The sequence below is a fragment of the Cherax quadricarinatus genome, chromosome 29 (genome assembly GCF_038502225.1).
Source record: "Cherax quadricarinatus isolate ZL_2023a chromosome 29, ASM3850222v1, whole genome shotgun sequence".
Taxonomy (NCBI): Eukaryota; Metazoa; Arthropoda; class Malacostraca; order Decapoda; family Parastacidae; genus Cherax; species Cherax quadricarinatus.
In genome coordinates, this window is record NC_091320.1 from 2,677,099 (window position 1) to 2,700,444 (window position 23,346).

Below are 23,346 nucleotides of genomic sequence, written 5' to 3' on the forward strand. Positions count from 1 at the left end.
TCGTCAGAAGTATTGTATTTAAAATGTCGCTAATGTTTTATACAATAAAACCAGAAACGTTTATATAAACTGAGGGAGTATTGTAACTGGGAAGTGTAAAACTTCTCTGTAAACTGTCATGAAAATGGGTATCGTAGAACTCTGTTGACCATTTTTCTAGCAAGTTTAAGGTTATATCGTCTTCAGCCTTGTGGAACAATAATAACTAGGTGTAACTAGTTAGTACTCACTACAGACATTCTTAACTCCCATACTGACACATTATCCTAATGTCTCTGTCACCTGGATTGTGTTCTGGGGGTCACCACCCCCACAGCCCAGTCCTTGACCAGGCCTCCCTCTGCAGCCATAAGAAAAAATTACATACCTTATAAACATAATGTGATAGTTGTCTTTTTTCTTTTTAGGAGTTAATTTTTTTTGTTGTTGTTTGATCTTAAAAACATTGTACTGAAACTACCAATATCTACGTTATGGAATATTCTTCTTACAACACACCGGCCATATCCCACTGATTCAGGGTGGCCGAAAAAAGGAAAAACGAAAGTTTTCCCTTTTAAATTTAGTAATATATACAGGAGAAGGGGTTATTAGCCCCTTGCTCCCAGCATTTTAGTCGCCTCTTATGACACGCATGGCTTACAGAGGAAGAATTCTGTTCCACTTCCCCATGGAGATAAGCTAAAATAAACAAAAATAAGAACTAGTAAGAAAATAGAAGAAAACACAGAGGGGTGTGTATATATATGCTTGTACATGTATGTGTAGTGTGACCTAAGTGTAAGTACAAGTAATATGTTTAGTTGGATTAGGCTAAATTATGTTTCGCTTATTATAATACGGTTGAGTTCTTCATAATTGACCAACTTTACCTGTGTACCTCGCGGTTTGGTCACAGACCGGGCCACGGGGGCATTGACCCCTGAAACCCTCTCCAGATAATATAAAGCCTCAGTGTTTTATATTCAGTTTCCTCCACTCAGCTACATTAATAAATTGTTCCAGCTTCCATAAAAGTTTTACATATATAAAAAGCTAGACTGTTACCAACTATATATTTTTTTTTTTTTTCATATTTCCTAATTTTGTGTCTTATCATTTGATGTTTTCTTTGTATCTAGTTAAATCCATACACCATGTTATTGATAAATAAAGTTACTAGAAGAATAATAAACTATTGCAAGACAGTAGTTATTATAATGTATGAGATCATTCTCTGTTGTTTGATTTTGGGCTATCATTAATGTTTACATTAATATTTACATTAATTTTAACATTAATAAAAAGTCACAATACTGTGACTGGAACGAAACACAAATAACCTGTACATGGGAGAATGAAATTTTTGATGAAGTTTCAGTCCAACTTGGACTAGTTAATTAATGATCCAAGTCAGACTGAAACGTCATCATAGGTTACCTTATCCTATGTGTGGTTATTTGTGTCTTCTTCGTTATATCATACTGAGTAACTAATAACCTCAATTTCTTGTACAGCCACGTGATCACAGCACCCAGCAAGAACGATGCTTATTCAGGGACAGCATTTGCTGGTTTAATTGACACTTTGAGTGCCATAGAGGAAGCACAAGAGGAACACCGTAACGACCTGTGGAGAACGTTTGCTCACCACTTAGCAGCTGTAACTCACCTCCTTAACACTGCTGCCAAAGTTCTTACAGATGACTTATGGTAGAGGATTCTTAGGGAAACATATTATTATTTTTCTGAGAAATTTGGCAAAATGACAAATTATTTTATATCAATTCATAATTAACCTGTAAAATATATTTTACATGTTACTGATAAGTCAATATAAAATTGTGTTAAAATATAAGCTACCAGTTATGCATTATATGCAAATTATCAATCAACATTCCTCTTTGTGGATCAGACCTGAAGCTAACACAATCCTATTAGAACTTTCCACTTACTAACATAATTATGCTCAATTGAGAAAAAAAACAAATAATAATCAATCAAGTATTCTAAGCTTAAAACATATTACTAACTTTTTCATAACATAGAAAATGTAATATTTACTTCACATATTTTAATGGACACCTTTAGAGAATGTGAATACATACATTAGTCTTTACCCTAATTCCTTCCTTTTGTTATGTACTGAGACTGATTTAAGACCTCATACAAGCACAGTACTAACTTTACAATACATTTTGTATTTCTTTATGCAGTACAAATAATGTATGTAGTTTACATGTAATAAAACATTGATAGGCACAAAAGAAAGCTACTAATATGCAAGTCAGACTAAGCAGATTGTCTTACCAAATTAGGAATATACCCATCACTCAACACAATACTTCAAAAATCTATTATTATGAAAATATAGAAAGAAAGAATAGTCACAGTACCATTGACGAAACAAAACACAAGAAGTTTATTGTGATTTGTCAACGAGGCCGAGCTTACATCTCCAGGTACTTGTATTATACCATTGGCTTCTCCTCGAAGTGTCTTGGTGCTGCTGACAGACTTTTGATTCAAGACATGCATATAACAATAACAAATTTATTTTAGCATGATACATGTTTGTACAAAAGAGTGTAACAATTTGGTGAACATGCCAAAAGCCCCTTTATATGCAGAGTATTTCAGGTAAACTTAATACTAACTTAAGATTAATAAGGCAATAACAGTGCTGTAATTGTACATATGGTCATTAGGTCAGTTACAGTGAATACAAGAAAATTGAATATACAACTAGTTCACACTGTATCTTCCCTCGTATATCTTCCCTCTCCTCAGATTTAACCAAATTATCTTCCATTCTCCCGATCACTCAATGACTCCTATGAGTTTAAAGCTTCCCCATGAATTTAAAAAAAATTCCTATAGGCTGCACTCTAAAGTGTTCTAATCTCCAGAACTCTGCCTCATCCTGGCAGTTGTTCTATCTTCAGAACTCTGCCTCACCCTGGCTGTTGTTCTATCTCCAGAACTCTGCCTCACCCAACCATTGTTCTATCTCCCGAACTCTGCCTCACCCTGGCTGTTGTTCTGTCTCCAGAACTCTGCCTCACCTTGGCCATTGTTCTATCTCCAGAACTCTGCCTCATTCTGGCTGTTGTTCTATCTCCAGAACTCTGCCTCACCCTGGCCATTGTTCTATCTCCAGAACTCTGCCTCACCCTGGCCGTTGTTCTATCTCCAGAACTCTGCCTCACCCTGACTGTTGTTCTATCTCAAGAACTCTGCCTCACCTTGGCAATTGTTCTATCTCCAGAACTCTGCCTCACTCTGGCCGTTGTTCTATCCAGAACTCTGCCTCACCCTGGCTGTTGTTCTATCTCCAGAACTCTGCCTCACCCTGACTGTTGTTCTATCTCTAGAACTCTGCCTCACCTTGGCTGTTGTTCTATCTCCAGAACTCAGCCTCATCCTGGCCATTGTTCTATCTCCGGAGCTCTGCCTCACCATGATCTTTGTTCTATCTCCAGAACTCTGCTCACGTTGGCCATTGTTCTATCTCCAGAACTTGACTTCACCCTGGCCGTTATTCTATCTCCAGAACTCTGCCTCATCCTGGCCATTGTTCTATCTCCAGAATTCTGCCTCACCCTGGCCATTGTTCTATCTCCAGAACTCTGCCTCACCCTGGCCATTGTTCTATCTCCAGAACTCTGCCTCACTCGCGCCGTTTCCTCTTCACCCTGCCTTCGCCTTACTTGTGGTACGGTTAAAACTGTAACTATAATTTTTAAAGGGGTGGACCCTTAAGCCAGTGGAAGGCCTCTGTTAGATGATCAAAGGCTCCAATGGTGGATCATCATCTTTCTAAGACCTGCATCAGGAGACAGTTGTCCTGTTTCTTGACAAACTTTACCTAACCTAACACAACCTAATTGTCAGTGGCGTAGCTAGTGTTAGTGTCACCTGGGGTGGAATCTCTGGTGTCACCCAGGGCAACATCTTTGGTGTCACCCCCATGAAATTCAAGGGCGGGGGGATGGAGGGGGGGTAAACTCCAGTTACGTCACTACTGCATGACCGGTGACTAATGTTTAGCAATGAGAACGTTTAAGGGCCATAAACTGAACAGGAGAATACTTCTCAACTTTATTAATGATAAAATAAATAATCATAGTAATATTGAGGAAACATAAACTCAAATACCACTATGAGTACAGCCAACAGATCCTACATTTATTCATCTTTAAAAATACTAAAAAAAAAAGAAAATGGAAAAATAAAGAAAAACATTGCAATATCAGAGAAATACTAGTTCCAATTTGACTTTGAGTACAGGTAACATCTCAATGTATCTGATCTTACATTTCCTTACCTTCAATCCTGCAAAATCATCTATCACATCATCAAAAAAAATTATTTTCCCTATACATATAGGCTTATTTGTACTTTGTTAAAATATAATAGGCTATATAGAAATGAAGGATTCTTCTGTTATGTTGGTGCAGCGTTGTGCATTTGTGTCACCTTTAGAGGCTCTATGGTGTCACCCCCTAAATGGTGTCACTCGGGGCGCCTCCCCCCCTTACGACACCCCTGCTACTTGTGGCATTTGCTTTATTCAACTCATTTGCAATTTACTAATGGTCCAAAATTGACTGAAAAGGTATTATATTTTTCACTTATAATTTCTGGGCTTTATGTGTAATTAGGTAAAGCATGGCTAAGTACACTAAGCTCCCACTGCTCCACGAAGTTAGGTTCACTCGTGTACACTACATTTAAGATGTCCTGTCTAAGGGCAATGTGTGGTGTAAATATTATGCAGAAAATTCGGAATGTGGAAATCAGGAGAAGGTGTGGAGTTAATAAAAGCATTAGTCAGAGGGCAGAAGAGGGGTTGTTGAGGTGGTTTGGTCATTTAGAGAGAATGGATCAAGGTAGAATGACATGGAAAGCACATAAATCTGTAGGGGAAGGAAAGAGGGGTAGGGGTCGTCCTCGAAAGGATTGGAAAGAGGGGGTAAAGGAGGTTTTGTGGGCGAGGGGCTTGGACTTCCAGCAAGTGTGCATGAGCGTGTTAGATAGGAGTGAATGGAGACGAATGATACTTGGGACCTGACGATCTGTTGGAGTGTGAGCAGGGTAATATTTAGTGAAGGGATTCAGGGAAACCGGTTATTTTCATATAGTTGGACTTGAGTCCTGGAAATGGGAAGTACAATGCCTGCACTTTAAAGGAGGGGTTTGGGATATTGGCAGTTTGGAGGGATATGTTGTATATTTTTATACGTATATGCTTCTAAACTGTTGTATTCTGAGCACCTCTGCAAAAGCAGTGATAATGTGTGAGTGTGGTGAAAGTGTTGAATGATGATGAAAGTATTTTCTTTTTGGGGATTTTCTTTCTTTTTTGGGTCACCCTGCCTCGGTGGGAGACGACCGACTTGTTGAAAAAAAAAAAAAAAAAATATATATATATATATATATATATATATATATATATATATATATATATATATATATGTATGTAGGAAAGAGGGTAATTTTTTCCCAGTAAAAGTAGGCCTTAGACAAGGATGTGTGATGTCACCGTGGTTGTTTAATATATTTATAGATGGGGTTGTAAGAGAAGTAAATGCGAGGGTCTTGGCAAGAGGCGTGGAGTTAAAAGATAAAGAATCACACACAAAGTGGGAGTTGTCACAGCTGCTCTTTGCTGATGACACTGTGCTCTTGGGAGATTCTGAAGAGAAGTTGCAGAGATTGGTGGATGAATTTGGTAGGGTGTGCAAAAGAAGAAAATTAAAGGTGAATACAGGAAAGAGTAAGGTTATGAGGATAACAAAAAGATTAGGTGATGAAAGATTGAATATCAGATTGGAGGGAGAGAGTATGGAGGAGGTGAACGTATTCAGATATTTGGGAGTGGACGTGTCAGCGGATGGGTCTATGAAAGATGAGGTGAATCATAGAATTGATGAGGGAAAAAGAGTGAGTGGTGCACTTAGGAGTCTGTGGAGACAAAGAACTTTGTCCTTGGAGGCAAAGAGGGGAATGTATGAGAGTATAGTTTTACCAACGCTCTTATATGGGTGTGAAGCATGGGTGATGAATGTTGCAGCGAGGAGAAGGCTGGAGGCAGTGGAGATGTCATGTCTGAGGGCAATGTGTGGTGTGAATATAATGCAGAGAATTCGTAGTTTGGGAGTTAGGAGGAGGTGCGGGATTACCAAAACTGTTGTCCAGAGGGCTGAGGAAGGGTTGTTGAGGTGGTTCGGACATGTAGAGAGAATGGAGCGAAACAGAATGACTTCAAGAGTGTATCAGTCTGTAGTGGAAGGAAGGCGGGGTAGGGGTCGGCCTAGGAAGGGTTGGAGGGAGGGGGTAAAGGAGGTTTTGTGTGCGAGGGGCTTGGACTTCCAGCAGGCATGCGTGAGCGTGTTTGATAGGAGTGAATGGAGACAAATGGTTTTTAATACTTGACGTGCTGTTGGAGTGTGAGCAAAGTAACATTTATGAAGGGATTCAGGGAAACCGGCAGGCCGGACTTGAGTCCTGGAGATGGGAAGTACAGTGCCTGCACTCTGAAGGAGGGGTGTTAATGTTGCAGTTTAAAAACTGTAGTGTAAAGCACCCTTCTGGCAAGACAGCAAGACAGTGATGGAGTGAATGATGGTGAAAGTCTTTCTTTTTTGGGCCACCCTGCCTTGGTGGGAATCGGCCGGTGTGATAATAAAAAAAAAAATAATATATATATATATATATATATATATATATTTACATTGAAGCATATATGTGAACAGTATTTAGATAAAGGTAGGGAAGTTTTTATTGCATTTATGGATTTAGAAAAGGCATATGATAGAGTGGATAGAGGAGCAATGTGGCAGATGTTGCAAGTTTATGGAATAGGTGGTAAGTTACTAAATGCTGTAAAGAGCTTTTATGAGGATAGTGAGGCTCAGGTTAGGGTGTGTAGAAGAGAGGGAGAATACTTCCCGGTAAAAGTAGGTCTTAGACAGGGATGTGTAATGTCACCATGGTTGTTTAATATATTTATAGATGGGGTTGTAAAAGAAGTAAATGCTAGGGTGTTCGGGAGAGGGGTGGGATTAAATTATGGGGAATCAATTTCAAAATGGGAATTGACACAGTTACTTTTTGCTGATGATACTGTGCTTATGGGAGATTCTAAAGAAAAATTGCAAAGGTTAGTGGATGAGTTTGAGAATGTGTGTAAAGGTAGAAAGTTGAAAGTGAACATAGAAAAGAGTAAGGTGATTTTTTTTTTTTTTTTTTTTTTTCCAACAAGTTGGCCGTCTCCCACCGAGGCAGGGTGACCCAAAAAAAGAAAGAAAATCCCCAAAAAGAAAATCCTTTCATCATCATTCAACACTTTCACCACACTCACACATTATCACTGTTTTTGCAGAGGTGCTCAGAATACAACAGTCTAGAAGCATACACATATAAAGATACACAACATATCCCTCCAAACTGCCAATATCATTGGCAGTTTGGAGTAAGGTGATGAGGGTATCAAATGATTTAGATAAAGAAAAATTGGATATCAAATTGGGGAGGAGGAGTATGGAAGAAGTGAATGTTTTCAGATACTTGGGAGTTGACGTGTCGGCGGATGGATTTATGAAGGATGAGGTTAATCATAGAATTGATGAGGGAAAAAAAGGTGAGTGGTGCGTTGAGGTATATGTGGAGTCAAAAAACGTTATCTATGGAGGCAAAGAAGGGAATGTATGAAAGTATAGTAGTACCAACACTCTTATATGGATGTGAAGCTTGGGTGGTAAATGCAGCAGCGAGGAGACGGTTGGAGGCAGTGGAGATGTCCTGTCTAAGGGCAATGTGTGGTGTAAATATTATGCAGAAAATTCGGAGTGTGGAAATTAGGAGAAGGTGTGGAGTTAATAAAAGCATTAGTCAGAGGGCAGAAGAGGGGTTGTTGAGGTGGTTTGGTCATTTAGAGAGAATGGATCAAAGTAGAATGACATGGAAAGCATATAAATCTATAGGGGAAGGAAAGAGGGGTAGGGGTCGTCCTCGAAAGGGTTGGAAAGAGGGGGTAAAGGAGGTTTTGTGGGCGAGGGGCTTGGACTTCCAGCAAGCGTGCATGAGCGTGTTAGATAGGAGTGAATGGAGACAAATGATACTTGGGACCTGACGATCTGTTGGATTGTGAGCAGGGTACTATTTAGTGAAGGGATTCAGGGAAACCGGTTATTTTCATATAGACGGACTTGAGTCCTGGAAATGGGAAGTACAATGCCTGCACTTTAAAGGAGTGGTTTGGGATATTGGCAGTTTGGAGGGATATGTTGTGTATCTTTATACGTATATGCTTCTAAACTGTTGTATTCTGAGCACCTCTGCAAAAGCAGTGATAATGTGTGAGTGTGGTGAAAGTGTTGAATGATGATGAATGTATTTTCTTTTTGGGGATTTTCTTTCTTTTTTGGGTCACCCTGCCTCAGTGGGAGACGACCAACTTGTTGAAAAAAAAAAAATATATATATATATATATATATATATATATATATATATATATATATATATATATAGTAGGTTGGTAGACAGCAACCACCCAGGGAGGTACTACCGTCCTGCCAAGTGAGTGTAAAACGAAGCCTGTGATTGTTTTACATGATGGTAGGATTGCTGATGTCTTTTGTCTGTCTCATAAATATGCAAGATTACAGGCATGTCTTGCTACTTCTACTTACACTTAGGTCACACTACACATACATGTACACATTTATTTATACACACTCATCTGAGTTTTCTTTGATTTTATCTTAATAGTTCTTGGTCTTATTAATTTTCCTTTTATATCCATGGGGAAGTGGAATAAGAATCTTTCCTCCGTAAGCCATGCGTGTTGTAAAAGTCAACTAAAATGCCGGGAACAATGGGCTAGTAACCCCTTTTCCTGTAAAGATTACTAAAAAGAATAAGAAGAAGAAAATTGTCAAAGTGGGAAGTCTGAATGTGCGTGGATGTTGTGCAGATGATAAGAAAGAGATGATTGTGGATGTTATGAATGAGAAGAAGCTGGATGTCCTGGCTTTAAGTGAAACAAAGCTGAAGGGGGTGGGAGAGTTTCAGTGGAGAGGAATAAATGGGATTAGGTCAGGGGTTTCAAATAGAGTTAGAGCTAAAGAAGGAGTAGCAATAATGTTGAAGGATAAGCTATGGCAGGAAAAGAGGGACTATAAATGTATTAATTCAAGGATTATGTGGAGTAAAATAAAGATTGGATGTGAAAAGTGGGTTATAATAAGCGTGTATGCACCTGGAGAAGAGAGAAGTGTAGAGGAGAGAGAGAGATTTTGGGAAATGTTGAGTGAATGCGTGGGGAGTTTTGAATCAAGTGTGAGAGTAATGGTGGTTGGGGATTTTAATGCTAAAGTGGGTAAAAATGTTATGGAGGGAGTAGTAGGTAAATTTGGGGTGCCAGGGGTAAATGTAAATGGGGAGCCTTTAATTGAGCTATGTGTAGAAAGAAATTTGGTAATAAGTAATACATATTTTATGAAAAAGAGGATAAATAAATATACAAGGTATGATGTAGCACGTAATGAAAGTAGTTTATTAGATTATGTATTGGTGGATAAAAGGTTGATGGGTAGGCTCCAGGATGTACATGTTTATAGAGGGGCAACTGATATATCGGATCATTATTTAGTTGTAGCTACAGTTAGAGTAAGAGGTAGATGGGAAAAGAGGAAGGTGGCAACAACAAGTAAGAGGGAAGTGAAAGTGTATAAACTAAGGGAGGAGGAAGTTCGGGTGAGATATAAGCGACTATTGGCAGAAAGGTGGGCTAGTGCAAAGATGAGTAGTGGGGGGGTTGAAGAGGGTTGGAATAGTTTTAAAAATGCAGTATTAGAATGTGGGGCAGAAGTTTGTGGTTATAGGAGGGTGGGGGCAGGAGGAAAGAGGAGTGATTGGTGGAATGATGAAGTAAAGGGTGTGATAAAAGAGAAAAAGGTAGCTTATGAGAGGTTTTTACAAAGCAGAAGTGTTATAAGAAGAGCAGAGTATATGGAGAGTAAAAGAAAGGTAAAGAGAGTGGTGAGAGAGTGCAAAAGGAGAGCAGATGATAGAGTGGGAGAGGCACTGTCAAGAAATTTTAATGAAAATAAGAAAAAATTTTGGAGTGAGTTAAACAAGTTAAGAAAGCCTAGGGAAAATATGGATTTGTCAGTTAAAAACAGAGTAGGGGAGTTAGTAGATGGGGAGATGGAGGTATTGGGTAGATGGCGAGAATATTTTGAGGAACTTTTAAATGTTAAGGAAGAAACAGAGGCAGTAATTTCATGCACTGGTCAGGGAGGTATACCATCTTTTAGGAGTGAAGAAGAGCAGAATGTAAGTGTGGGGGAGGTACGTGAGGCATTACGTAAAATGAAAGGGGGTAAAGCAGCTGGAACTGATGGGATCATGACAGAAATGTTAAAAGCAGGGGGGGATATAGTGTTGGAGTGGTTGGTACTTTTGTTTAATAAATGTATGAAAGAGGGGAAGGTACCTAGGGATTGGCAGAGAGCATGTATAGTCCCTTTATATAAAGGGAAAGGGGACAAAAGAGACTGTAAAAATTATAGAGGAATAAGCTTACTGAGTATACCAGGAAAAGTGTACGGTAGGGTTATAATTGAAAGAATTAGAGGTAAGACAGAATGTAGGATTGCGGATGAGCAAGGAGGTTTTAGAGTGGGTAGGGGATGTGTAGATCAGGTGTTTACATTGAAGCATATATGTGAACAGTATTTAGATAAAGATAGGGAAGTTTTTATTGCATTTATGGATTTAGAAAAGGCATATGATAGAGTGGATAGAGGAGCAATGTGGCAGATGTTGCAAGTATATGGAATAGGTGGTAAGTTATTAAATGCTGTAAAGAGTTTTTATGAGGATAGTGAGGCTCAGGTTAGGGTGTGTAGAAGAGAGGGAGACTACTTCCCGGTAAAAGTAGGTCTTAGACAGGGATGTGTAATGTCACCATGGTTGTTTAATATATTTATAGATGGGGTTGTAAAGGAAGTAAATGCTAGGGTGTTTGGGAGAGGGGTGGGATTAAATTATGGGGAATCAAATTCAAAATGGGAATTGACACAGTTACTTTTTGCTGATGATACTGTGCTTATGGGAGATTCTAAAGAAAAATTGCAAAGGTTAGTGGATGAGTTTGGGAATGTGTGTAAAGGTAGAAAGTTGAAAGTGAACATAGAAAAGAGTAAGGTGATGAGGGTGTCAAATGATTTAGATAAAGAAAAATTGGATATCAAATTGGGGAGGAGGAGTATGGAAGAAGTGAATGTTTTCAGATACTTGGGAGTTGACGTGTCGGCGGATGGATTTATGAAGGATGAGGTTAATCATAGAATTGATGAGGGAAAAAAGGTGAGTGGTGCGTTGAGGTATATGTGGAGTCAAAAAAACGTTATCTATGGAGGCAAAGAAGGGAATGTATGAAAGTATAGTAGTACCAACACTCTTATATGGGTGTGAAGCTTGGGTGGTAAATGCAGCAGCGAGGAGACGGTTGGAGGCAGCGGAGATGTCCTGTTTAAGGGCAATGTGTGGTGTAAATATTATGCAGAAAATTCGGAGTGTGGAAATTAGGAGAAGGTGTGGAGTTAATAAAAGTATTAGTCAGAGGGCAGAAGAGGGGTTGTTGAGGTGGTTTGGTCATTTAGAGAGAATGGATCACAGTAGAATGACATGGAAAGCATATAAATCTATAGGGGAAGGAAGGCGGGGTAGGGGTCGTCCTCGAAAGGGTTGGAGAGAGGGGGTAAAGGAGGTTTTGTGGGTAAGGGGCTTGGACTTCCAGCAAGCGTGCGTGAGCGTGTTAGATAGGAGTGAATGGAGACGAATGGTACTTGGGACCTGACGATCTGTTGGAGTGTGAGCAGGGTAATATTTAGTGAAGGGATTCAGGGAAACCGGTTATTTTCATATAGTCGGACTTGAGTCCTGGAAATGGGAAGTACAATGCCTGCACTTTAAAGGAGGGGTTTGGGATATTGGCAGTTTGGAGGGATATGTTGTGTATCTTTATATGTTTATGCTTCTATACTGTTGTATTCTGAGCACCTCTGCAAAAACAGTGATAATGTGCGAGTGTGGTGAAAGTGTTGAATGATGATGAAAGTATTTTCTTTTTGGGGATTTTCTTTCTTTTTTGGGTCACCCTGCCTCGGTGGGAGACGGCCGACTTGTTGAAAAAAAATATATATATATATATATATATAAAAAAAAAAAAAAAATATATATATATATATATATATATATATATATATATATATAATTTACTTCTCTTACAACCCCATCTATAAATATATTAAACAACCACGGTGACATCACATACATACATACATGTTTGTAGATGAATGGTTCAGAGAACCGACATGTTGATAAATTAGACACATGTGCACCTCTTGGGTATCTTTATTGAGGAAACGTTTCGCCACACAGTGGCTTCATCAGTCCATACAAAGGAGAATCTTGAAGAACAGGAGTAGAATGAGGTAATCAGTCCCTCAACCTTCAGTTGATGTGGTCAGTCCATCAATCTTGAATAGAATACGGCATGCATGTGGAGAAGGAGCTTATAAACCGTTGGTAGGAGAGGTGCAGCAGTCATAGGCGGCATCACATTTGTTCAATGTGGAAGTAGGTCGTGCCCAAGAATTAGGCAAGCGAAGAATTCCCAAGTATTAAGATCCCATGAAGTTGCAGTGTCTGACAGGTTTGTAGATGAATGGTTCAGAGAACCGACATGTTGATAAATTAGACACATGTGCACCTCTTGGGTATCTTTATTGAGGAAACGTTTTGCCACACAGTGGCTTCATCAGTCCATACAAAGAATCTTGAAGAACAGGAGTAGAATCAGGTAATCAGTCCCTCAACCTTCAGTCGATGTGGTCAGTCCATCAATCTTGAATAGAATACGGCATACGTGCGGAGAAGGAGCTTATAAACCGTTGGTAGGAGAGGTGCAGCAGTCATAGGCGGCGTCACATTTGTTCAATGTGGAAGTAGGTCGTGCCCAAGAATTAGGCAAGCGAAGAATTCCCAAGTATTAAGATCCCAAGAAGTTGCAGTGTCTGACAGGTTCGTAGATGAATGGTTCAGAGAACCGACATGTTGATAAATTAGACACATGTGCACCTCTTGGGTATCTTTATTGAGGAAACGTTTTGCCACACAGTGGCTTCATCAGTCCATACAAAGGAGAATCTTGAAGAACAGGAGTAGAATGAGGTAATCAGTCCCTCAACCTTCAGTCGATGTGGTCAGTCCATCAATCTTGAATAGAATACGGCATACGTGCGGAGAAGGAGCTTATAAACCGTTGGTAGGAGAGGTGCAGCAGTCATAGGCGGCATCACATTTGTTCAATGTGGAAGTAGGTCGTGCCCAAAAATTAGGCAAGCGAAGAATTCCCAAGTATTAAGATCCCAAGAAGTTGCAGTGTCTGACAGATTTGTAGATGAATGGTTCAGAGAACCGACATGTTGATAAATTAGACACATGTGCCTAATTCTTGGGCACGACCTACTTCAACATTGAACAAATGTGACGCCGCCTATGACTGCTGTACCTCTCCTACCAATGGTTTATAAGCTCCTTCTCCGCACGTATGCCATATTCTATTCAAGATTGATGGACTGACCACATCGACTGAAGGTTGAGGGACTGATTACCTCATCTACTCCTGTTCTTCAAGATTCTCCTTTGTATGGACTGATGAAGCCACTGTGTGGCGAAACGTTTCCTCAGTAAAGATACCCAAGAGGCGCACATGTGTCTAATTTATCAACATACATACATACACACGTGGTGATAGAGTAATACATAATGGTGAGTGATGATGTTCGTGGATTATAACGTTTCTTTCAAAGAGGACAACTCAGAAGGTAAGTCTCACTATCATCCTCCAGGTTTCAATATTATCCCCCCCATGACACCATTGTCCTCCAGGTCTCTATCATCCCCCCAGGTCTCAATATCATTCCCCAGGACTCACCATCATCCCCCAGGTCTCACCACCATCCCCTAGGTTGCACCATCATTCCCCGCATTGCACCATCATCCCCCAGGTTTCACTATCATCCTCCAGGTCTCACCATCACCCCCCAGGTCTAACTATCATCCCCCAGGTTTCACCATCATCCACCAGGTTTCATTATCATCCCAAGGATCTCACCATAATCCCCCAGATCTCACCATAATCCCCCAGGTCTAACCATCATCCCTAGTTCTAACTATCATCCCCCAGGTCTCACCATAATCCCCCAGATCTCACTATCACCCCTCCAGGTTTCATTATCATCCCCCAGGTCTCGCCATCATTCCCCTGGTCTATCTATCATCCCCGAGGTTTCACCATCATCCTCCACTTCTCACTGTCACCCTGAGGTTGCACCATCATCCTCCAGGTCACTCCATCATTCCCCAGGTCTTACCATCATCTCCGAGGTTTCACCATCCAGTTCTCACCATCCTCCATGCCTCACCATTACTCCGAAGGTTGCACCATCATCCTCGATGTCTCACCATCATCCCCCAGGTTTCACTATCATCCTCCAGGTCTCACCATCGTCCCCCAGCTCTAACTATCATCCCCCAGGTTTCACCATCATCCACCAGGTTTCATTACCATCCCAAGGATATGCCCAAAAAATCCACCAGTGCTTTGTGAGGGATGGAAAAATTGCAGTTAGGAAACAGCCCACTGGGAAGAGATACTTCATCTCTACAGAACATGACCTTAAAACATTCCTAAGTGAGGCTGGACTAACAGAATCAGAGTAAAGTGCAGATAATACCCACAGTCCACAGTTAGTGTTATATTGTCATAAATTTCTGCCCCCCTAAAATTCTAATACCCCTACTACTTTTGATTGTCATTGTTGTATTCAACGACCATTCTACCTCATAGTCTTAATTTGTTTAATATCTACAGAATCTATCTCCTTTTTTTACAACTTACGGCATCACTGTTCCATCTTATTTTATTATAAACTAGCCATAACTTGTCCTCAATAATTCTACCTCACTTTAAGAAATACTCAATTGCCCAATTTTATTCTAAAATCCCTATTATTGCCCAATTTTGCTTTAAACTATATTGATCAAACTTATTGTAAACTTCTGTTATTGACCATTTTATTCTATACTTTTTTAAACTAGTATTTTCAACTACAGCTTTTATACTATCCTGTCTACCATCTTACTAGCATATTATAACCAAGTCATTGCCATTTTTATTTTTATCTTTTTTTTTATTATTATTCTTTTGCTACCTTAACTTGTGTATTTTATCCTGTCAATTTAAATCTAGTTATACTCTAATTCTTGTAAACAACTTATATAAGACCTTAGTGCAATTGCAATTGAGAGTCTTGTGCCTTTTTTATATCATTAGATTAAACTCAGTTGTACTATAGTCAATACCAAATTCATTATATTAGACCATAGTGCAATTACTAGTGAGAGACTGATGCTATTTTTAATTTGTATTTTTATATTATTAGATTAAATCTAGTTGTACTATAGCTCATTCTAGCTCAAAACATAGACTCCAAAAAAGTCATTATATTAGACCTTAGTGCAATTACAAGTGAGAGTCTTGTTCTATTTTAAATTTGTATTTTTATATTACTAGTTTATACCTAGTTGTACTTTAGTTCATTCCAGCACAACACATAGACAACATCAACTTCATTATGTGTAGTAGTGACTATACTCTATATGACCAAAATACTCTAGCTATATACTTATCCAAGCTTCCCACCACTACAGATATCAGAACTAGAACTCAACACATAACTCAGGATATAAATAACCATAATTTAAACCTAGAAGATGATTGATCACGTTGACCCTGATCTAAACCTCCATAATCTGACACCCAATCAAAACCTATTGGAAAGTAACTGCCTTTATTACACAGCATCACAAGCCAGCACTATCCTAAACAATGCTAAAAGTCTATCAGTACTTAACTACAATATCAGGTCCTTAAGCAAACACTATGATGACCTCCTGGCACTCCTTGAATCACTAAAGACACCCTTCTCCTGCATTATTTTTACTGAGACCTGGCTTAAGCAGGACACAATAGATATCTACCCTCTACCAGGATACACCAATTCACAACTGCAGACCAAACCAAGTTGGGGGTGGTATTGCAATCTATTACTCTAACCAATTATCTTGTATTAGCACCACTTGCTTTAGTGATGAATATGGGGAATACATTTTTGCTAATTTTACTGTAAAAAACCTTAAGACACCTATAACAATCTGTGCCATTTACCGGATACCTCACACAAACATCCCAAATTTCAGTGAGAAATTAAAGTCACTAATAACAAACAGACAAATGAATAAGCACCACCTTCTCTTAGCTGGAGACTTCAACATCAACCTTGGCTTACTAGATGATCAGCCTGTAACTGATTTCATCAACAATATGAACAACACACTTCTCATATCAACAATAACTAAACCAACCAGGCTCACTGAGACAAGTGCAACCATAATAGACCACATATGGACCAATATACTAGCCCCCCTTAAATCAGGGATAATCACAGATAGCATTACAGACCACTACCCTACCTTCCTCCTGACAAACATTAATAAACCACCACTTGAATACAACAAAGTCTCATTTAGACTCCGTGACGAGGCCTCAATAAGGAAGTTCACAGCTGACCTAGAGATTGTTGACTGGCCTACAGAATTCTCCAAGGCCAATGGTATTGATGACTGGACAGACATTTTTCTTAACAAATTACTTAGACTATACAACAAACATTGTCCTATAAAAACGAAACAGATCACAAACAAATGGCTTGGTTGCCCATGGCTAACCAGCACCATTCTGAAATCCATTGACAAGAAACACCAATATGAAAAGCAATATAGACAGGGCTTAATACACAAAGATATTCTTAAACACTATTCATCAGTTCTCACCAAAGTAATAAAGAAAACCAAACAACTATACTACTCCAGTAGATTCACAGACACTAGAGGAGATATAAAAAAGACCTGGAAAACACTCTCTCAGATTCTAGGGACCCACAAACTGAAAAAAAACAAGAATATTGTCCTAACTAAACCTAATGAAACACCACTACATCCCACTGACACAGCTAACAAGATAAACGACTTCTTCTCAACCATAGGATCTAATCTCGCCAATAAAATCCCATATACCAATGCCCATGCCGGGGACTACCTAGATGGGAATTTCCCAAATTCCTTCTATCTTGCACCAACTGAGCCCTCGGAAGTCACCGAGATTATAAAGTCACTTAAAAACAACTCAGGGAATCTGTCTGTCCCACCATTACTGTACAAGCGAGCGGCCCATATCCTTTCGCATGCTATTTCATTACTTTTTAACAAGTCACTAGAAACTAGCACCTTCCCGAAACTACTCAAGATGGCAAGGGTTACACCAATACATAAAGATGGTGACCCTACAGACTTAAACAACTATAGGCCAATATCAAACTTACCACTGCTATCCAAAATCTTTGAGAAACTCGTGCACAGGAGACTATATTCATTTATAACAGCACAAAACATACTCAACCCCTGCCAATTTGGATTTAGGAAAAATAAAAGCACTAATGATGCAATCATAAAAATGCTAGATCTGCTTTACACAGCATTGGAAAATAAGGAATATCAACTAGGAATTTTTATTGACCTAAGAAAAGCTTATGACACAGTAGACCACGACATCCTACTCCACAAACTTAACCATTACGGTATAAGAGGCCATGCGCTTGCTTATTTCAAATCTTACCTTACTAATAGGTATCAGTATGTTACCATTAAAGACACAGCATCAACAACACGGCCACTTGATACTGGAGTTCCGCAGGGAAGTGTCCTTGGTCCCCTGCTCTTCCTCATATACATCAATGATCTTCCAAACGTATCCCAACACCTGAAACCCATTCTCTTTGCTGACGACACGACTTATGTCATCTCTCACCCTAATCTTGCCACCCTCAACACCATTGTTAACGAGGAGCTGATCAAAATATCGACATGGATGACAGCCAATAAACTTACGCTTAACACTGACAAAACCTACTATATTATGTTTGGTAGCAGAGCAGGAGATGCACAAATTAACATTAAGATCGATAACACTCTAATTACCAGACATAATGAGGGCAAATTTCTAGGTCTATACCTTGACAACAACCTGAATTTCAGCACCCATATCCACCCCAATAGCACCCCAATGGAAATAAGTCACTCTGTCTGACTTTTTTGGGTTATCCTAGGTTCTCTACACATATGCTGATATGTATGATAATTCTATGTAACTGTATTTGTGTATACCTGAATAAACTTACTTACTTACTTACTTACTTACTTACTTACTAACACATAACCAAAAAAGTATCCAAAACAGTTGGGATCCTCTCCAAGATACGATACTACGTGCTGCAAAATGCCCTTCTCACACTATACAACTCACTTATTTATCCATACCTCACCTATGCTATTTGAGCTTGGGGATCAACTACAGCAACACACCTAAAGCCAATAATAACCCAACAAAAAGCTGCAGTAAGAATAATCACTAAATCCTATCCCTGGCAACACCCCCCCTCCCTCACTCTTCATATATCTAAACTTACTCCCTGTTCAGTACATCCACACTTACTACTGTGCAATCTACATCTACAGGACCTTAAACTCCAATATCAACCTTGACCTAAAATGCTTTGTTGATAGTTGTGACAGAACCCACAGGCATAACACCAGACACAAACATCTCTACGACATTCCCCGTGTCCAACTAAACCTTTACAAAAATTCAATGTATGTCAAAGGCCCTAAAATCTGGAACACCCTACCTGAGAACTCTAGAACTGCAGACACATTCATCACCTTCAAAACTACCATTAGAAAACATCTTATCTCCCTGATACACCCCATCAACTAACTACACGAATACCACCTGGTGGTTCACACTTTCACTCACCCATTTGACCATAAACAGAAATATTAATCTCAATCTTAAAATAATGAATCCTATGATACTCCAATACTGAAACTATGTACTGTGCCAAAACAAAAGCATTCACATTGCTAAACTCACAAACTAGTATTTAGTCACTTAGCCATAATACTAACTTACCTCATAATTTGTAATATTTTAAAATAAAGAATTAAACTAAGTCTGCCCGAAATGCCTAGCCATGCTAGGCGTTCTAGTGGTACACTCTGTAATCATTATTTAACTACATTTAAACCACACAACAACCAAATTCTGTAAATTCAACATTGTAATCTTTATAGAGAATAAACTTTGAATTTGAATTTGAATCATGGTGTGGGTGGTAGTCAAAAGATTACAGAGGTACATAGTGAGTCCAGGGACCGGGCCCGGAAGTTATGATAGCTGAACTAGTTACAACGGTAATGAACTGCAGGTAGATCTGGTCACAATCATGACAAGTTACAAAGGTAATGAAGCATCTACACTCCTATACATGGTTACAATCATGAACAAATTACAAAGTAATGAGCCAGTGACACATCCACACCTGGTCACAATTGTAATAAGTTATAAATACAAATATTAAGTGGGTCATACACCCACACAAGCGCGCGCACACGCATGCACAGACACATGCACACGAGTGTACAAACATATACACACACACACAAACAAGCACACGTGCACACACACACACACAACTCAGGAAAATAAAGAGATTAGCCGAAGAGCCAGAAACGAATATGCACAGATAAGAAGGGAGGCTCAGCGGCAATACGAAAATGACATAGCATCGAAAGTCAAGACTGACCCGAAGCTGTTGTACAGCCACATCAGGACGAAAACAACAGTCAAGGACCAGATAATCAGACTGAGGAAGGGTGATGGGGAATTCACAGGAAACGACCGAGAGGTATGTCAGGAGCTCAACACGAGATTTAAAGAAGTATTTACAGTGGAAACCAGTAGGACTCCAGGAAATCAGAGCAGGGGGGTGCACCAGCAAGTGCTGGATGAGGTTATCCTAGGTTCTCTACACATATGCTGCTATGTATGATAATTCTATGTAACTGTATTTGTGTATACCTGAATAAACTTACTAACTTGACACCTCAAAGGCGGTGGGACCAGACAACATTTCTCCGTGGGTCCTTAAAGAGGGAGCAGAGATATTGTGTGTACCATTAACAAAGAGCTTCAACACATCATTTGAAACTGGGCATCTCCCCGAGGTATGGAAGATGGCAAATGTAGTCCCAATTTTTAAAAAGGGAGACAGACATGAGGCACTAAACTACATACCTGTATCACTAACGTGTATAGTATGCAAGGTCATGGAGATGATCAGGAGGAGAGTGGTGGAGCACCTGGAAAGAAACAAGTGCATAATTGACAACCAGCATGGTTTCAGGGAGGGAAAATCCTGTGTCACAAACCTACTAGAGTTTTATGACAAGGTGACAGAAGTAAGACAAGAGAGAGAGGGGTGGATTGACTGCACTTTTTGGACTGCAAGAAGGCCTTCGACACAGTTCCTCACAAGAGGTTACTGCAAAAGCTAGAGGATCAGGCACACATAACAGGAAAGGCACTGCAATGGATCAGAGAATACCTGACAGGGAGGCAACAACGAGTCATGGTACGTGACGAGGTGTCAGAGTGGGCGCCTGTGACAAGCGGGGTTCCACAGGGGTCAGTCCTAGGACCTGTGCTGTTCTTGGTATATGTGAATGACATAACGGAAGGGATAGACTCAGAAGTGTCCTTGTTTGCGGACGATGTGAAGTTAATGAGAAGAATCAAATCGGATGAGGATCAGGCAGGACTACAAAGAGACCTGGACAGGCTACAAGCCTGGTCCAGCAACTGGCTCCTTGAGTTTAACCCTGCCAAATGCAAAGTCATGAAGATTGGGGAAGGGCAAAGAAGACCGCAGACACAATATAGTTTAGATGGCCAAAGTCTGCAAACCTCACTCAAGGAAAAAGATCTGGGGGTGAGTACAACACCGAGCATATCTCCTGAGGCACACATCAATCAGATAACTGCTGCAGCATACTGGCGCCTGGCAAACCTACGGATAGCGTTCCGATACCTCAGTAAGGATTCGTTCAAGGCTCTGTATACCATTTACGTCAGGCCCATACTGGAGTATGCAGCTCCAGTTTGGAATCCACACCTAGTCAAACACGTCAAGAAATTAGAGAAAGTGCAAAGGTTTGCAACAAGACTAGTCCCAGAGCTACGGGGATTGTCCTACGAAGAAAGGTTGAGGGAAATCGGCCTGACGACACTGGAGGCCAGGAGGGTCAGGGGAGACATGATAACAACATATAAAATACTGCGCGGAATAGACGAGGTGGACAAAGACGGGATGTTCCAGAGATGGGACACAGACACAAGAGGTCACAATTGGAAGTTGAAGACTCAGATGAATCAAAGGGATGTTAGGAAGTATTTCTTCAGTCATTGAGTAGTCAAGCCGTGGTGTAGTGATACTGGTCCTGTGAGGAGCAGCAGCAGGATAATACTGCACCACCTCTAGGGGCCCTTAACAACAACAACAGTTTGGTGTGGTCATGGGCACCAACACATGGTGTGTGATTCTCTCATACTTTATACATTTATCAGCGATGCAGATTACATGGTGAGTTTAAATATATGGCCTGTAGTTATAACTTTTCTCTTGACATATGCAAGACATCACCATCCCTGTAGAAGCCATTATTAGATGTACTAGTCATTATATTTTGTTGTTGCAGAAGTACTATGAAGATTCTATGTTCAATAAAGCCTAGAGATAAGGCCTGTGTTTCTATCACAACAATTTATTGAACATAGAATCCTGGGCTACCTGGTGGTGATCCTGCGCTAGACTACATCACAACATGGAGCGTTTACTGAAACCTGAGAGGCTAGACTGTGACCCCAGCTTATCAACGGCTGCTCAGGAATGGAAGCACTGGTTTAAGACTTTCGAAAACTTCTTGGGAGCCCTTCCTAAAGAAGATCTAGATAAACTAAGTCTGCTCATCAATTTTGTGTCACCTAAGATATATGAGGCTATTTCTGAGTGTAATACCTACGAAGATGCTATCAAAACCCTCAAGTCTCAGTATATTAAACCTACAAATGAAATCTTTGCACGCTATCGCCTTGCAACTCGCCGCCAGCAGATTGATGAGTCCTTAGAGGAATACTTTCAAGCACTGAAAATCTTAGGTAAGGACTGTCACTTCCAAGCAGTGACAGCTGCTCAGTATTGTGAAGAGTCCATCAGGGATGCTTTTATCAGTGGCCTGCAATCACCAATAATAAGGCAGCGTTTATTGGAGAATAAAACTCTCGACTTAGCCGCTGCCTTTGACCAGGCAAGAGCTCTAGATTCAGCCCAGAAGAATTCTGAAGTATACAGTACCACTCAGCCTTCTCGAGTGGTAAGTGCTGCAATTCCTGACCAAGACTCTTGCAATGAAGTTACTGTGGAACCTGCCTCAGTGACAGCAGCAGCAGGTACGGTGTGTTTCTTTTGTGGTTTTTCAAGACATCCACGTCCAAAGTGTCCTGCTCGTGAAGCAATGTGCCATAAATGCCACAAGAAAGGTCACTTTGCGAAAGTATGTCGTGCTAATACATCAACAAGAGCTAGTGCCTCCACACATTCCAGTGATCATGCGACTCTAGCAACAGTGACTTCTGCGGCTACTCCAAATTCACTGTCAAAGGCAGTTGTGAAAGTATTCATCAAAGGAACAGAAGTAGATGGTCTTATTGATAGTGGCAGCTCAGAGAGTTTCATCAACCTTGACTTAGTTAAACGGCTCTCCTTGACTCTACATCACTCATCAGGTACCGTTTCCATGGCATCAACATCTCTCTCTATTCAGACCTTAGGGTTTTGTAAGGTAAATCTCAGAGTTAATGGAAAGGATTATCAAGATGTACATTTAGCTATTCTGCCACAACTGTGCTCTGATGTTATCCTTGGTCAGGACTTTCAGAAGCTGCATGGTAGTGTCACCTTAACATATGGAGGTGAACTGCCTCCTCTTATTGTCTGTGGACTTAGCACTTTAAGGGTAGACCCACCAAAGCTGTTTGCAAATCTTACCGCGGATTGCCATCCTATATCAGCTAAGTCACGCCGCTATTCTTATGAGGATCGGATGTTCATTGAGAAAGAAACTCAGAGGCTGCTGAAGGAGGGTATTATAGAACCGAGTGATTCTCCTTGGCGTGCACAGGTTGTTGTTGTTAAAGATGGTTATAGGAAACGGAGACTGGCTATCGATTACTCTGAGACAATCAACAAATTTACACTTCTTGATGGGTACCCTC

The 23,346-nt window shown here is 40.1% G+C and overlaps 2 protein-coding genes across 3 annotated transcripts in view; both read left to right on the forward strand.

Annotated features, from left to right (window-relative positions):
• LOC128692171 (N-acetylated-alpha-linked acidic dipeptidase 2) overlaps positions 1–1,854 on the forward strand; it is a 273,078-nt gene extending 271,224 nt beyond the window's left edge. For both annotated transcript variants that reach the window (XM_070089594.1, XM_070089595.1), the window contains one exon: positions 1,497–1,854. In XM_070089594.1, coding sequence (XP_069945695.1) covers positions 1,497–1,695 — 199 coding nt within the window. In that variant the 3' untranslated portion in view covers positions 1,696–1,854. The remainder of the gene's footprint in view (positions 1–1,496) is intronic.
• The window catches only part of LOC128690643 (quinone oxidoreductase-like protein 2 homolog), a 172,183-nt gene that overhangs the window by 75,570 nt on the left and 73,267 nt on the right, over positions 1–23,346 (forward strand). The window lies entirely within an intron of this gene.